This window comes from Erpetoichthys calabaricus, chromosome 8 (assembly GCF_900747795.2).
Source record: "Erpetoichthys calabaricus chromosome 8, fErpCal1.3, whole genome shotgun sequence".
Classification (NCBI taxonomy): Eukaryota; Metazoa; Chordata; class Cladistia; order Polypteriformes; family Polypteridae; genus Erpetoichthys; species Erpetoichthys calabaricus.
In genome coordinates, this window is record NC_041401.2 from 69,843,499 (window position 1) to 69,861,823 (window position 18,325).

At 38.9% G+C, this 18,325-nt stretch overlaps 1 protein-coding gene across 1 annotated transcript in view; it reads right to left on the minus strand.

Moving 5' to 3' along the window:
• Positions 1-509: 509 nt before the first annotated feature.
• LOC114655622 (carbonic anhydrase 4-like) overlaps positions 510-18,325 on the minus strand; it is a 29,609-nt gene continuing 11,793 nt past the window's right edge. Inside the window, exons 4-8 of the mRNA XM_028806746.2 lie at positions 15,846-15,991; positions 4,284-4,376; positions 3,143-3,209; positions 1,663-1,826; positions 510-1,156 (exon numbers count right to left, since the gene is read on the minus strand). Of these exons, the coding sequence (XP_028662579.1) occupies positions 977-1,156; positions 1,663-1,826; positions 3,143-3,209; positions 4,284-4,376; positions 15,846-15,991 (650 nt within the window). The 3' untranslated portion in view covers positions 510-976. The remainder of the gene's footprint in view (positions 1,157-1,662; positions 1,827-3,142; positions 3,210-4,283; positions 4,377-15,845; positions 15,992-18,325) is intronic.

Here is an 18,325-nt window from a genome sequence, read left to right on the forward strand (position 1 = left end):
AGTCAGTGCTGTGGAGGGGCTGAAGCTTATTCTAGCAGTAAGAACCAACTGTGGTCAGGGCACCAGTCCATTTCAGTGCCCACTCACACCGGACCAATTTAGGAGAGACACCGGTTAACATCACCAGCACGTCTTTAGTTATGTGGAATTAAAAATAGAGTACCCAGAGAAAAATCGACACGGACACAGGATAAAAATGCAGACTCTCCATGGGCAATGACTGGGCGTCAGATTCAAACCCATGATGGGATCTGTGCAGCAGTTGTGCTACCTTGGTTAGAAATATAACACAGTAATGGTAAATCATCTTCTTCTCCATTCGGCTACTCCCGTTAGGGGTTGCCATAGCAGATTGAATTGTTGTCCACATATTGATTTGGCAAAATTTTACACCGGATGCCCTTCCTGACATAACCCTAATTGGGCCGAAATGTATAGTTGATAGGCCACATGGCTGCTCATCCCTTGGTCCATAATATTAATCTAATATAAAAAAGAAAAGGCCATAATTATAAAAACAAGCTTTTATTTTATTTAGCACCTTTCTAAAGCACACATTTATTATAGTATTTTACATTTATACATTCTTTAGAAATTTGAAACATCTAGTTAAATTACTTGGTTAGAATTATACAACAAGGAATTGAATCAGCAACTTTGTGCCTAAAGCCTTAGCCACCGGGCCACACTCACTAGTGCAAATGAGTCTACACCACAACTCTCGGCCCGATTCTTTTCTTGTGAGCCAGACAATCCATACTAGGCCAAAGCATACAAACAAAATGTCAGGAGGCTCCACTGCTCATGCAGATACATTCAACATACTGTACATACTACTTGTACAAGGAAGGAGAGATTCACATGTATCTTGAGACTAGCTGTCTTCAGATGGCTGATTTAACAATGTCCCACTTTGGTGATGCCTTCTTTGTTTTGCAGCTTTCTTTGGTTTGCTTCTACTTGTGTGTTCTCCTAGTTAGTAAGGCCAGGTCAAGAATCCAAGAGCAACAGTGACACTTAGAGTTGTAAAATCCGTGAACAAAGTGCGACTGTTTGATTGGTACACTGTTCGCCCATACAACTTCTGGACAGGCCGGAAGTTCCCCTGCATTACTTTTCCTGACTCAGACAACAGGTTCCCAGTGAATGCCGTAAGCTGCCCAAAAACAAAGGGTTAACGTGAATTAGTTTGATGCGTATGTAAATGTTAATAAAAGAGCAGTAGATCTGTGCCACGTTTGTGGTGGATATTCCCAGTAGCATGTGAGATGAGACAAGAACCTCCCAGTCCATCTTAGGCCATACTAACAATCCCTCACTTGCTCATACTGGGCCATGTCAGAGCCACCAATCAACCTACTTTATACATTTTTGTGATCATCCATGGTGGGGTGGGGGGGACAGGAAACTTAACACAGACAGCAACCAGATTGGGATTTGAACCCTGTCTGCTGGAGCTGTGAGGGAGACCATAGATAAACACTGCTGAACAGCAGACATTCTAACTGCATTTCAATTAGTGAAAATGTCTGCAAACAGGAGCAGACTTTGAAATTCATTCTTATCATCCCAGCACAGTTTCAGCAACGCTTTTCTTTATTTTACATTTAAAAGGAAAAGCTCATGAGAATTTAAGATTTACAGTTGAAGTGACATCCATACTTGTGTGCTGCTGAGACCAATTGGTTTGGTGAAGACAGTCCAGGTGACAGCCTCACTGCAGTCCGGGGTGGTCAGAGACCCATTGTAGCGGTAGTATGAAAGCATCTCGTCCGGGTTCAAAAGGAGGTGACTCAGTTGTACATTTCTAACTGTAGTATTTTGGCCTGAAATAAATAACACAAAGAAGAACCACTTAAGGAATAAAACATTCAGTGCAGCTGTGGAACAACTTGGTCACTTTTAGTGCCAAATGGCAGTAAGACTGAAAATAAAAAGGAAATTCAAGTACCGTATATACTCACGTATAAGTCTGGTCTTGAAAGCCAAAAAATCGATCATAAAATTAGACCCGACTTATATGCCCGTTGAAAAATACAACACTTAATTTTATTTATTTTTTTAAACATCTTCTTGCTTCCTCCAATCTCACACCAGTTTCTCAGACACATCAAATTTTGTTGCAGCAGCTCAGTTACCAATTTCTTTCGCCACTTCAACAACTTTTAATTTAAAACCAGCTTCATATTTTCTTCTGATCGAACGCTCCATCGTAGATAAGAGATGCTCTTACGGTAAAGGTGTATGATGGTGTGAGACACACAAAACGGTGCAAACGTTTCTTCAGAATAATTCAGGTATTACTGTGTGGTCATAAAGGCACAATACATAGAAAAAGAAGTCAGTGTGCTCTGTGGTTACTCTCTCAGGTGGGCGTTAGCATATCATAGTCCCTTACACCAATAGCGTGACTTTTCCGCATTCGACTTTTACAACCGACATTATAAAATACCAGAAATTATATGGTTAAATCAAGCCTCGACTTATCCGCCGGAGAACTTAAACGCGAGTATATATGGTATGTTGCTTGTTGCATTATTAAGGTATTGAGATAACTACTGTATCATTTCTTGTAAAAAAAAAAATCGTGAGTGGTCTCCCCTCGACTTTCTTTTATACTCAGATATGGGGATAGATATTTGAAGGAGTAAACTGCAAGACGATTATATTTTTATATTATCTACATTAAACCATCAACAACAAATCAAATCAAATTAATAATATATTGAACAATTATTATAAAAGTAAAGTTGAATAACTGGTTAATTGAAATAGCCCAACAGTTGACAGAAATCTACGTTTTGTACCTAATACTTGTATACAAAATTTGGTTGATCCAAGTGAAAGTGTACTCAGGTTATCGTGTTAACACACACACACACACACACAATTCCAAAAACGGTATTTTCGGACTCGGGGAGGTCTAAAACGTCGAGATTATTAAAATCTTGACATCGAATCATTGGACGATTACAATACTTTTCCTATACTTCGTACACAAGAAAGTAAAAAGCAAGGTCTCCTATTCAGTTATGTAACTGAGAAATGCGTTCGATCCTGTGATTTGAAATTGTCTTCATCCAAGACTCTTATTCCACCCCCCTTTGACCTTCATATTCAGCAGTGATTGCTCTCTACTCACCATACTTCTGGATGATGCCCAACGCTTTGACAAAGTCTTTATAGTTGGCATTCTCAATTTGTGATTCCTGAAATGAAAAGAAACGAAAGCTGACAGAGGAGTCACTTGTATCGTCTGTTGAGTTTATGTCCTCTTACTCACTGGCCTCTTATCTATGAAGACTGACTGAAAAGCCATAGAGCAATGGTGTCTTTGTGGTGGTGAGAAGTCATGGCCAAGGCCTTGTGACTGTGCATCACTGGTAGGACTAATTTTGGTTTATTCCTTGGGACATCTTTAGTTGATAGCATCAATGGTCTCCACTCTTGTTTAATACAGTATCTTTGGTACATGTAGTTCCTGCAGAAAATGGCTTAACCCCTATACTGAAATGGTGGCTGTAAGTAATGTTTCTTCCACTGTATAATAAAGGTGTACGATTAATTTTGGAATACATTTCAGAAAAAGTAATAGAGACTTTTGAAACATAGAAATAAGACAATAAGCAGGACAGTGGCATTCATCTGGTGGAAGCATTTCAAAAGTACAGTAGAAAAGAAGCAGATTTTCATTGTATGAAAAAACATGCAGGAACTCCAAGATGTGTTCAGAGTGAAAGTAAGCACTCTGAAGAAAAAGGTCCCTAACTCTGAGAAAGCTTCAGAGGCAGAATAACAGGTTTAGTCTCAAAATGTTTCAGTTAGTCCCCCTATCATCTAATGACTGTGATGGTAGAGAGTGCCCCAGAACCCAGTCCCCAAAACCCGGGAGAGGTCATAGCCGCCCAACGTCAGCCTCCACTTGGCACTACAGTGCTCTTTGTGAAGAGGGTTGAGACTGAATAGCTTTTTCTTTTCAATTTTGTTGACTTTTTGAACTGTATTATTGACTTTAAAGGTTTCATTGCAGTACATAAATTACAGATCAGCAATACAGACTTGTGTAAGTCACTTTGGATAAAAGCGTCTGCTAAGCAAATAAATGTAAATGTATAGACAGAATCACATCTTATTTGGCACCCTTGTTATTCTGAGGCTCTTACTAAGCAACGGCCCTGATCATTTAGTGCAGGTACGGCTCAGGCAGAATGGATGTCTATGGGATATCACAAGGCCAATTCCACAGGATTTTTATACCTACCTTGCACCAACATTTCTGTTACCTCATATAAAAATCCAAGCACAGCAAGGCCAGCCGAATCATTTTTTGCTTCATCTATGCTTTTGTATTTTTCCTTCATGTGGACAATATGGAGCTATGGAGGCAAGAAAAATGAAGATTTGCCATCAGGATATATTTCTTGCTTCTCTGAAAACCTAACTTTTTTTCCCCGTCCTTGGTGCGGATTGAAGCAAGCCGAGTAAGATCATTTTGCAAGATCAGACTCTGGGGGTATCTGATTTCACTGCATCAGGACAAATGTTACTTTATTGGTCAAACTTTAAACCCTGATCTCTGTAAACAGAAGGTTTTGGCCAGGTAAGCACAGCATGCTTTGCTACTTTTTAATGCTGCCAACTTAAAATAAAAACAAACAGCTCAATGTGTTTAATTTTTAATCCTTGCAACTATGTTTAGTTGAGTGAGCACATGCAGTACTCATGAGCAGAGGCAGCGCAGGGGCAAAGTACAATTTAAAAAAACAGGATGAGCTTACAAAAATGGGATCGTTACAAATGAGAAGAGCCCATTCACTCCAAGCTGGTTTGATAAACCAGTTAACTGGGATCTCATTCATTAAATTTTGCATGGATTCGAGTGTGAAAGTAGGCATGTGTCAAGAAATAGGAAAATGCATATTGAAGTATAACATCTGCCATTTGCACATTTCTACACAATTAACCTTTATAACTCACACTCGCCTTGTAAATGTTTGTATGGGAACACTGCCTCGTTGCCACCCTGAAACAACCATATATGGGCTATGCTAATCAACCTCATACATATGCAATCACAATGCTGTGGGACTTCATTGGCTGGTAGAGCAGCCGCCCACCTGATGCATTGAGGCAGGACCACCATATGCTGTGCTCCACGACTGAGAGTTCAAGATCATGGGTGGCATTCTAACACCTCTCTGTGTTCTGGGGGTCAGGGAAAGTTTTAAGGTGCCAACGTCTGAGCGGGTAGCTGCCATCACCTGGCACATGTATTGGCATGATTGCAGTTACCATGAATAATGCAGGCCACATAAAATGCTGAGAGCTCAGCCAATTGCCTTACCAACAAGCCAGCCATCACATACAAAGTTGTCTGCCAAAGCTACTTTGCCTCAAATTAAATGAATGAGGGGATGACCTATGCCAATAAGTCGAGACATTTGTCAGTCTCAGCTTGGCATTCCAGATGGCTTCTACATTAGTGGAACGGCACTGCTTACAGTTCACAAAAGCAACTTCATTATCACTTGGTTCCTTTATTGCAATATGAGGGTAGTCAATTGTGGTGAATGTGCAAATTGCATTTTTATGTTGGCCTGTACACCCATGTCATTTGAGAACTGTGCCTTATGGTTGGTTAATGGCTTCCAGCACAGCAGGCATGATGGAGCTGAAACTTGGCGGAGATATTACTGACCTGTTGACCAGTTCCCTGAGAAATCCCTCTTAAAAGGGACCTAAAATAGCGTTTGTACATCATATTCGTCCACTTTTGAGGTTTCATTTATTTGTCATGCCAACCCACATTATAATAACAGCTCGGTGACATACAGTTTATGAGAACACGATCAGTTCATTATCCACACACTTCAGTTCTCAAGAGTGCAAGAATTGTCCCTACATTTTCTGAACCTGTTTTTCCAATTCTAAGCTTACTTTGGGCTCAACGAAGGAATGAGCAATTAAAAAGGAAACCCGTTCATTACAGGGTAGTCTGGGCCAATTTGTATTCACAAAACTGTTCCATAAGAAAATTAAATAATGTAAATAATTTACATCCATCCATTATCCAACCCGCTATATCCTAACTACAGGGTCAGGGGGGTCTGCTGGAGCCAAACGCAGCCAACACAGGGCACAACAAACACACACTAGGGACAATTCAGAATTGCCAGTGCACCTAACCTGCATGTCTTTGGACTGTGGGAGGAAACCGGAGCACCCGGAGGAAACTCACGCAGACACGGGGAGAACATGCAAACTCCACGCAGGAAGGACCCAGGAAGCGAACCCAGGTCTCCCAACTGTGAGGCAACAGCGCTACCACTGTGCCATCGTGCCACCCTTAAATAATTTCCCTCAGGGTTAATACAGTTTTTTGATTCTGATTCTGAAAATTCAGTTGGTTTTTGTATAGTTCCCTTAACTGTGTACAGGCGCTGAGTGTTCACCGATGACAAAAATATTTAAACCATACATCACTTTCATCTGTGAAGACATAGACAGTGAAATCAATCAAATGTCAACCTGATTAGCCTGAAATTATGATGTAATGTGATTCCAATAACAACATAATTGAGGTGTTTCAGTTGGCAACATATAGGAAGAAAGGCCTGAAGCAGACTAAGGGAAAACATACAATTTCCACCCAGATCAATTCTTGGAATTGTGTGCCATCAGTACTAACCACTTCCCTGCCATGCTGTGCCACATTACAAAATGCTGTATATAAAAGAATAGTTTTATGACAGCTGGGATAGGCTGCTGATCCAGTGATAAATTACTCAGGCGTGATGATGGAGAGCTGAATGTGTAACAGTTATGATTTTTTTTTCAGTTGTACACCGCATTGGACGTTACATTTTCCTTTCATTTTTATTTCATATAAACCTAACTTAAATTAGGTGGAATGGTGGCGCAGAGGCTAGGGATCTACGCTGGCAATCGGAAGGTTGCTGGTTCAAATCCTGCAAGTGATTCCACTCCTTGAGCGAGGCCCTTAACCTGCTATTGATCCATCCTGGGTATGGCGTTAACCTGCACCCAGCCCTGCCAGCAGGTCCTCCAACTTACTGGGAAAACTTGGGAGTTGGTGGCAGGACTGGCACTGCAGCCACCGTAAAAAAACCTGACACTGTTCCACTCCATTCAAACTAGTGTGGCGCTGAGGTGTCACCCATTGCACGGCTCCCCTCGAGCCCTAATTTGGGATCCTGAGGTGGTTCGTCATGTGGTGGGTGCAGCAACACACAGTATCAGTGCATGCTCCCCACCTCTTTGTCTCTCTCTTACTTAAATACACAATCCTGGTAAATGCTTTAAAATGTCAGAAAGCAGACAACAAAAAAAAGCTTTTCCTAAATTGGATTTTTAATTCATTCTGAAAATACGTTTTTGCTTGCCAAATGCAAATCCTTTTGTCTTCATAAATTACAGAATGGTGAGTGGATGAAGAAACAGATTGTATTTTTTAACTGGAGTCTCGGCCCAATCAAAATTATCAAACGACTGCAAAACCAGCATTTTCAGTGGATAACAATTAAATCCAAAGGCTTTGTGAGACCAGACACCATAGGAGTTTAACAGTTAACCCCTGTTTTGCTTTACAAGCTCATCTCTTGTGATGCAGCCTCCTATGAATTTATGGCTTTTAAAAGTTTGAGCTAGACACACAGCTATAGTTTGTCCATCATTAGGTGTCATGTTTAAGATGATTGCTTCACAGTTTCTTGCACGAAGGTTTTGATTCTGCCCCAGTCACCATCTGTTTGGTGCTTACATGTCTTCTTGAATTTTTAGTGGAGGAGTGGCTGTGGTTGTGTGTGTCCGAGTTTGTCTTTAATCTCAGTAGCACCTGCCCAGGACTCTTTTTAACCAATGTAGGCCGCAACTCCCAATCCTACAGATCAAGCATAGTGTAGTTAATGAATGGATACAAGAAGAACTCAAGCAAAATGACACCTTGTATCAGCTAACTGAACAGATTACAATATGGAAACTTTCGAGGCAACTCAGGCCCCTTCTTCAGGCAAGACAGAAAGCCTTCTGAGACACAGTAACTGAATGTTATGTAGATATTTGGATCTGTTGCTCCTTACCTCAGGAACACTCAAGACTGAGTCTCATCTCACCGAGACATTGGCAAGATTTAAGCTCCAAACTTGGGGTGAGGTGAGAATGGACTTTCATTTGTGAATGGGCGAAAGGCACCCAGACATTTTTAGAACAAATGAGCGTGCACAAAAGAAGAATTGTTTTACAGTTTTATAAATGTGTGCACACAGGCTAAGTGGGAGACTGGTGGGCTCTGTGACAGACTGGTACCCTGTCCAGGCCTGGTTCTGGTCTTGTGCCCACTGGCATAGGCTCTGACCCTGCATGACCCTGAACTGCATTACGCGAGACTGAGAATGTTATGTTTGGTTATAAATAAATATTTCAATTGGCTAGTGACATCGTACACTTGCAACATCAGTAAAAAGAAAATCTATTTGAAAAGATGTGAGACACTGATATGCCCACACATACCAGTTAGCTTGCGAATAATAAAACTAATTGACGTGGCTGTCAACTGAAGTTGCACAAAGTGAGATACTCCATACAGATACGTTTATAGAAAGTGAACCTGTGATTTTAAATGTGGAAGTGAACGGGATCACAGCCTTGCATTTAAGCATTGCTTGTGGTGTCCACCATCAACTGCCTACTGTTGATATGTTTAGTGGATATGAGCAACTAACTAGCTGCACCTAATTTTCAGTTTTATTACTGGAAGGCAAACATACAAGCTATAAAAACCTGGACACTGACACAAATACATGAAAACAAATCTGCTTGTTCTGTAATAGAAATTAACTCCTGCAGTACCTCTTTGTATTCCTTGCTTTGTACCCTGATAAATACAAGTATCGTCAATATACTAACAGCCGAATTGTCTTTGAATTGCATTTGGTTTTGTTACATTTGACTTGATTGTATGGAATGTTACATGCTTTAAATAAATTCAATAAAAATTTTAAAGAGAGCAACTAACTAACAGACAGTGAAAGTGTAAAAACAAATTACATAAAAACCAAAAGGCCAACAGCTTCAGTGCATGGCACCTTCTCAGAGAGTCTGAGGTCTGTGGACTGAAAGGCAACTTCCGATGTGAACAGCAAACATTTTTTTTTTTCAAACAACCTATAATTACGTACACTTATTATAACGTACGACAGAAACTGCGAATGATGTGGACTGATATAAAAATAGGCGGTAGAGAAGAAAAAAAGGAGTGTTATAGAAATTTACAAGCAAGTAGGCTATGCAGTTAAAGATGGGAAAATTAAAAATAATCAGAAAATATGTTATATAAAGGTAAACAGCACATTTAAATGAATGTATAGAATACAAATTCAAGAAGACTGCCATTTAAAAAATTACATTTGTTTTGTCTTGTGTTAACTAAGAACTGTCTTTAATTTACAGTATCTTTTTATTTGGTGTTTCTGATATTAGCTTCTACTCACAGTTTTGACTGGACTTCTTTTTCTGTGTTTGTGTTATGAGTGTAAAATTCAAATTCTTTAATTTTAATATTAATAGTAAATTTCCCTTAGTTTTGAATTTGAATATAATGTAGCATAACACAGATAATGGAAGATTCAGTTTAATCCCGGTGTGATGGACGGCCTGCATTATTACCCAGTTGGGATGCCCTCGGGATAAAAGGACAGGGGGCACAGCTTACACAGGGCTTTGTATGGCAGTGAGCCCAGGCTCAGATCCATGCATAGTGCCCACAAGGCATGATGGATATTGTAGTCCTGGGGGGCAGCCTTATTAGGTCCTGTGGGAGCCACCAGGTGGAGATTGCAGGATTTGGGAGTCCTTACTCCAGAGGGCTCCAGCCTTACCTGGAAGTTCTTCGGAACTGCAGTGTCATGTCACTGGAAGCACACCCAGGGAGCTGCCTGCCTCACATGGACAAGTCAGAGTCGGGTGGAAGGTGAAGGAAGATTGTAAAGAGGAGAGGAGGAGGCAGAGGAAGAGTGACTGAGAGACAGAAAGCAAGACAAAGATTGGCTTTATTGTGCTTATTGCTTATACTTATGGCTGTGTTGGTGGTGGGAAACGCTTGATTCAAATAGTTTCCCGCAATGAAAGACTCTTTGTGCCTTTTAACTTGTGTCTGTGTCTGTTTGTGTTGGGTGTTTGGGGAGCTGGATGTCCCCTGGTGTCTACACTGTATAAGTTAAAGATAATGGAATCTTCATAATGTTAGCGCTGCGTGACAATAGAATTGGCCTTACACTGAAGTTAGACACCTGTTAGGCAGACACTGTAGGTATTAAGAACATTTAGTTTTCTGAATTAAAAGGAGGCAGCATTTTGAATTATCTGGAAATCCTTAACAAATGCAGCTACAATGAGGTTACAGTTTAATCATTTTTTTTCTTTTCTATTTATATGGAATTATGTTAATTGAAGCTTCTTTTAAGGAATTTTGGGTCAGAGATCTGTTTTATCAGTGTCTCCCTACAGCGTATAGTAATTTAGTAATTGTATTTTGAACGGTTTTGCCGCCATCTTTTTTTACTAGGGACATTGCCATTTCATGCTCTCTTTGTTCTGGACACTATCACGGTCGATGGTGATGGAGTTACTGAGGTCAAGACCCTTTCGCCGAACAGTTTAAAAGGTTACCCTTTGCCACATTCACATATCCAAATTTGCAGATAAATCCTGCCTGTACATGCATTTTTGCTTTTTTGAACTCCCATTTATGATTTTACCATTGATATTTTTGACGCTGATTTTTGCTTAATGTTTTGTTTTTTTGTTGTCTGAGCTCCCCGTCCCCTACTTTCTGACCCATCAATATGCCGTCACCCCATTTTATCTCCTGCTCCGTCTCCTTAAAACTTCCTCTAATTTGCAACAAGCAGAATATCTTTCATTTAATACGTGATTTTAAAATTCAGGGATCAGTAACACTAGCTCCTGTTCTGCTTATTAGTAATGAACAAGTTAACGCACACTTTATAGTGCATATTAGTTCAAATAGTTTAATGTATTATATCACAAAAATAGGTTTAAAAAATAAGAGGACAAAATATTTGCAGCTAAGTGGCAGTACAGTATATCAGGAGATTGGTCCTTTTTATTTTAATGGAAAATATTACATTCTGTTAGGTAACACTTGAGGCTGGCGCCAGGACACATTGAATGCAAAATTCCAGATAATTTGAATCGCATGTTACCTCAACTGGTTCACTGAGGATGACGCATTGCTTTTAGTTCACACCATCCTAGCACAGCTAGATAAAATAAAATTTAAAAAACCTGCTATACCAGAGTACAGTTTCTAGATTACAGGTTGGGATTTACTGTAACACTTTTTGCCATCAGTGCTGATCAAAAAGCTATTAGACATGGCACTTAATGCCAATCTTTTCAACTGCATTTTAAGTTTAGGTTTTATTTATTTATATAACACATTTAAAACAACCAGAAGTTAACCAATGTGCTTTAAATAGAATAAAAGGTAACAGTATGAAATAAAAGCCAGATAAGGAATTATTAACAAGAAAAACAAAAGCAAACATTATACATACATGAGCACACATGTACCACTTTTTTACACTTCCTAACTGGCACACCTTAGCATGTACAGATAATAATAATAATTCTTTCCATTTATATAGCACTTTTCTCACTACTCAAAGTGCTTCAGTGAGTGAGGTGCCACTTAAACCACCACATGATTTCCTCCTTGCTGATCCTCAAGACAAGCACCTTACTCCTGTTCAGCTACGATTCAAAGTCACTCAGATCACCTTTCATCGCCATTCTGATGCTGAGTTTGAACTTCAGCAGGTCATCTTGACAATGTCTACATACTTAAATGCATTGAGTTGCTGCCATGTGATTGGCTGATTAGATATTTGCGTTAACAAGCAGTTGAACAGGTGTACCTAATAAAGTGGCCGGTGAGTGTATATACACTGCATATACTGTGTGATGTTGTATTCATTGTGTTGTTGGTGTAGCATTACTGTCACTTGTTTGAGGAAAGCATGCAAATAATTTAACTGTGCTGTGTATACATGGCAATAAACGGGAACCTGAAGATGAGAAGTTCAAAAAACTGGTGGCATATTAGTAGAATCACTATGTATATTAAAATGAAGTACCATTAGTACAAAACAGAAAGAACAGATAAGTGCTCATAGTTCAGATAGAGATGTTGGGACTGTGCATTGATTTTACAGGGCATTGCCGTGCCCTTCACACAACAAACCCACTGGATTGTAACCCGTGTGCAGTGGGTGACACCTCAGCACCACCCTGGAACAGTGTGAGTTTTTTTATAGTGGCTGGAGTGCCAATCCTGCCACTAACCCCCAAGTTTTCCCTGTAAGTTTTAGGACCTGCTGGCAGGGCTAGATGCACAATAACGTCATACCCAGGACTGAGCAATTACAGGTGAAGGGCCCAACAGTGTGGATTCTCTTCTGGCGTTTATGGGATTTGAGCTGGCAACCTTCTGATCACTAGCCTTAGACCCACCACTCCACCCCCATAGTTCAGATAACCCATAATATTTTAGTTATTAAGACAACCCCCTAATGATTTCCACGAGAAAACAAAATTCTCAGTAATCTAAAATATATGCTTAATGGTTTTCACAAAATGGATACTCACTTTACTGAAAGTTATATTTTGTCTTCTAAAGGTCTTCTGCTGGTTAAAATTTGTTAAGAATTTTAAACTTGAAATGAGAACAAATTGATTAGTTATTCCTATTTTAATCAAATTTACACATTTCTCTCAAAGCAGCTACATTGGCACAGTAAATACACTTGGCAGGGAGGATATAATATTCTATAGGTGTGGGACCACTGTAGTTAGATCAGATCCAAATAACAATACATGTTCTGTTTTTAATCATTCACTTATTTATCACTTTCTTTTACCTCTTAAATCTATAAAAAAATGTAATTTAAGGTCGGAATCAAAAACTCCTTCTGGTAATTGTGACTTGTACAGAAAATTAGTTAAAACTCTTTTTTTCTGGACATTATAGTATACGTGAGTACAACTTTCCCTAAATGTTATCAATCTACAAATGTGCTGAACTGTATGAAAACAAAATATTAAATTACAGGCCAGAGTGACATTTCTCTTGTCTTTTAGCATATGAGACTTCAGTTGCAGCACCAGACCTGAGCTGCAAAATGTCCACCCCATCATTTATAATCCTCTAGGGTCATTTTTGAAGCTCTTGGATCTCTCTGCATAAGTTTAACCAGAGCTCATTTTCCTCTCCTCATAACAGACTCTGTATCATGGAGTGTGGTCCAGAACAAGTGGCTTGAGTGACCCTTATTCATCCAGTACAGAAATCTAGTGCTTGACCTCGGAGCTGAATGTCACCTTTAACGTGGTGCCACACACATGTGCTTGGGAGGCAGTCAATTTTGCAAGTCGGATTGAGGGTTGCCAGTGAGTACTGATGCCTCTTATTCTCTTCCCACAGACCCTCCAAGGAGAAAACCACCTGAACACATCACATCTGCCTCTGATCCTGACCTCACTTCTGGCACTCACTGATGACGTCACTCCACTTCCTGTTTTGCAAATGCACCCTTCCTGCCCTCCCACTATAAATTCAGGTAATAAACCCAGTCCTTCAGTCAATATACATGGTACTCGGGCTTTACATTACAATATACAGCGTTGATCCCCAACTATTTTTGACTTGTTTTGTGTCTTTCTGCAACAGCAGAGGGTACCCTTACTCCCATGCAGCTAGTTTAATGTCACCGATTAACCTAATACACACGTATCTGGGATATGGGAGAATGACAACTGGTTTACAGGAGCCCATTCCAACAGAATTATCCAAAAAATCAAGAAAAACCCATGGAAAGATAAAAATACTTTACAGAGGACATACACGCTCATGTAGGGTCAATTTAGATTTATCAAATAACCTAACATGCACATCTATGGTATGTGGAAGGAAAACTGGAGTAGCTGAAGGAGAAAACTCACAAAACGAGACTGCAAACTGCTCACAGACAGAAACCTGATCATTACTGAATCTCTGGAGCTGTAAGACAGCAACACTAGCAATGGTGACATCGTGACACTGGGATGCACTTCAGCTCACTCTAACCCTGTAGAGGTGCACAGGGGACTCAGGAATAGACAAGGAGTTTGTGTTCCTAATGTTTGAGTTACACAGCAATAGATTTGCATACATCAGCATTCACTTCATTTAAATTCCTCTAGCACAAAATTTAATATGAATCAAAGGATTATGAGCATCTACATTAGGCCCCACATAGCTTTAAAAAGGTTTAGTTCCTTAAGACCTTCACAGAAATATACTGTATAAAGATTCGTCAAATAAGATTTTTTTCATGAAAATGTAATTGAGTATTAAATTAGACAAAACATTATAATCTGAGCTTCCATGCACATTAAGTTCTATCTCAGCCTTAAGAGATTATGCACTCAGACTGAGAGAGGAACTGAAATAATGAATTACAAAGGGTATTAATTGGTGTTCTGATTTAGTGGCAGATATAAAATACAAAAGAGTCTTGGCACTTCTAATTCGATAGTTATTTCCCAGCAGGGTTGGAGTCAAGTTAGGAATGAACTCCACAATTCCAATTCAAATAAGGAAATTGAATTGGAATTAGAATTCAACAACAACTACAGGAAACTAAATTGGAATTGAATTGGAGTTTCAGGAAGTGGAATTTAATTCAGTGGAATTCCGCCAAATTCCATTTATTGCATTAATTCCATATTACATGTAGGGACACACATGTGAACTTTATTTATGGTGCTTTACAAATACCAAATAATGTATGAAAAACAGTTGATGAAATGTAAACTGATAAAATAGAACTGTACATCAACAGCTGATAACTGATGAGCGATACTGGCCATAAGTATCTGAATATACTGTTAATGCCAATATGATTACCAGTTCAAAGTGATAAATGCTGAAGATGTCGTTTAAAGTTTGGTTGGATCCATAAACAGTTGAACCACAATGTTTTGTGCTTAGCTGAAGTTGTAGGAGATGGTTCACCAAAATGATCCTTCATTAAGGTCCTTTCCAGAAATTTTAGATTTCTTAGCTATTATTAATAAGGATTCTAAATTTGTGTGTTAATATAACAATCCAGAGTTCACACACAAATCAGATCCTCAAAACAATCCAAGGTCGTCCATGAAAAGCAATCCAATGCCAATCAAACTCACAGGAAATCTCCAATCTCACACCTTCTACATGAGGCCTAATTGGCTTTCCTTTATACTTATCAGTCACGAGTCTTCATCTTGCATGGAATTCTGGGAAACATCATTTTAGTTTAATTTAAGAAAAGTTTGCATTTATGTGCAGAGTGACACAAACAAATGAGACAAATTTCATATTTTTTGATTTGTGAAATTAACAGCATAATGTATACCACATGCATTGCTCTTATATTTCTTTTATATGTTTGTGATTTCTGTGATTCATATTTAATGTACTATTGACTATTTAGCAAATCAAGTCAGATTATCTTATCTTATTTAAGGGAATTCAATTCTGTTTCCTGACATTCCAATTCAATTACAATTCCATTTCCCTTCAGCTACATGTAATTCCAAGTGAATAGACATTCCAGTGAATTTACCACGCATTCTCAATTCAGTTCATGAATGGCCCCAACTGTTTCCCAGTGCCTTTATTGTTTAAATTCCACCTTCCACTTGTAACCTGGTTTATGGTTATGATTTTCCAGAAAGATGTGATCCAAAAAAAGCAAACCAATCTATAAAGAATCTGTACTAACCTCCATGGAGTACTGCTCGCCATCCAGCAGATGTTCTGATCCGGGCTCTTTCTCTGACCCCCAGTGCAGGTGGAGTTGTACAGCTTTGTAGGTGGTTGAGAAGTCCGAGCCTTTAATCTTCAGGGTAGAGGGCAAGTTGACTTGAACTAAAAGGTTTGGAGAGTACATGTAAAGAGGCTGTGGGTGGTGAGGATGTCACCACTTCACCTGCAGTTGCCGAAAAGGCTCAAATACTTCCGTTTTTGCATAGCTCATATGTATTGATTTCATTTTTAAATGATGAAAGTACTGGAAACCAGGGCTGGCACGTTAAAAAATAGTGCCACCCAAGGGCAGGTACATTTTTACCTCTTGTACCCACCCCTCCAGCACCACCCCACCATTTATCCTTACTAGGCATGAGACAATACACCTGATTGACATACAATATGTATTGCTATATAGGCTTAAAAGCCTTTAAAGAGACATTGTGGCTAAAAATTTAAAGAGATTCCAGAAATCAGTATACTGTAAATGTACACATAATGCGACCTGCTTCAGTGCTGACCTGTCAAACACAGGGGCCAGGGGGCAAAAAATTAGACTACAACACAGATAATAATAATCCAGCAACAACGACAATGACATCAATAATAATAAACGAATACTACTCAAACTGGTGAAGAATAGGAAACACAGAGGAAAATAAAACAAAATATTAAACACAACAGCAGGGCTGCAGAATTAATTTGAATGCATTGCTAAAGATTGATTTAATTCACATTATAAACTTATGTTAAAACTCTGCAAACACTGTCACAGTTCATGACTTGATGATTATACACTTCATGTTTGCCTCTGGTGTGATAAAAAAAGTTCTCCATAGCTGCAGTCAAGATAAGAAAACTAAACTATGACTACTGCAATTTGGGCACAGGAGCGCACTTGCTCTTAATGTTACATCACATCAGTGACCTAACAAATACCTAAAAAGATGCTAGCCATACTTCAGCCACACCATGCAAATGGCCTTAAAACACAAACAAGAACAATTAATAATTTATGGGTTTTAACTATAAGGGGCTGTGAATGAATACTTGTGTTTTGTTTGAAAGCCTGTTTATTACAACCCATGATTCCGTACTGAAGTCTGATGAACACAAGCCTTTCATTAGAAATTTTAAATGGCATGTTTTCCAACTACTGTGTCTGAGGAAGATCTACTACATGCAGTACTGTTACAGTGGATTTGATGGTTTCATACTGTAATGGGCCAGCCACACAAGGATATTTATGCAGTGCCCATGGTTGATGTCTGTGAATGAATAAAACTGACAGTTGGACGAGCAAAATGTTTAGCTCTGCAGGAGGAGTGACAGGAGAGTGAAAAGACACAGAAACTAACTGAGAAAGAAAGAAAGAAAGAAAGAAAGAAAGAAAGAAAGAAAGAAAGAAAGAAAGAAAGAAAGAAAGAAAGAAAGAAAGAAAGAACGAAAGAAAGAAAGAACAGTAGGAGAAGGCAAAGATAGCCAATGAGGCTACGATTTTCCTGCAGGCTTCTTGTTTTGGTAATGTCTTCTGTTGCCCTAATAACAGGAGCAGGATAGATCTCAATAAGATCTTCAAGCGAAGAAAATTCCAGTATGTCATGTCCTTCATTTCAGCATTTGTCATAATATGTTTTATTTAGAGGTGTAAAATTGAGAAAGGAATTGAAATTAGCCGCTAATGATGGTAAACCTGATATGAAAGCAATTCTAGAGTGTGGAGGCAGTTAGCAAAGTCAAACTTCTTAGTCCTATTGCCACAATTTATAAACCACCAAACCTAATGAATGGGGTGCTGCCTCAAAGTGTGAGTATTCTTCTGTGAAAAAAAGCAAATATTTAATACATGATTTAGTATTTTGTAATAATCAAGATAGAACTGAGGGTGTAGAGATGATTGAACCACTAGGGTTAAGTGACCATAATGTAATACAATTCTCAGTATTTTGTAAGAGTGCGGATGCAAAGACTAAAATTGTTAAGTTGAACTTTGGTAGGGTTAATTTTGAGCAGATGCGACAAAGTCTAAGTAGGATACACTGGGATAAGCTTTTAAGTGTGGTACAGTCGAGGAGCAGTGGAACAGGTTTAAAAATGTTTTACATGTAATGCAGGACAGATACATACGTAAATTTGGAATTAATAGGAAATTTAAAAAACTCCACAGTGGATTAATAAAGATTTAAAAAAGAAATTGCAAAGGAAAAAAACTGCTTTATAAGGCATATAAGACCAATGACTGCAAAGTGAATCATAGAGTGTATGAGAACATGAGGGCAACCATTAAGAAGGATATCAGGGAGGCTAAAAGACAGTTGGAGAGGAATATAGCAGATAAGGTGAAAGACGACCCAAAGAGATTCTTTCAGTATTTTAGTAGTAAAAGAATAGTCAAGGAGGAGGTCAAGTGCATCAGAAATAGTAAAGGGGAATTAAAAGATACAGACAGTGAAA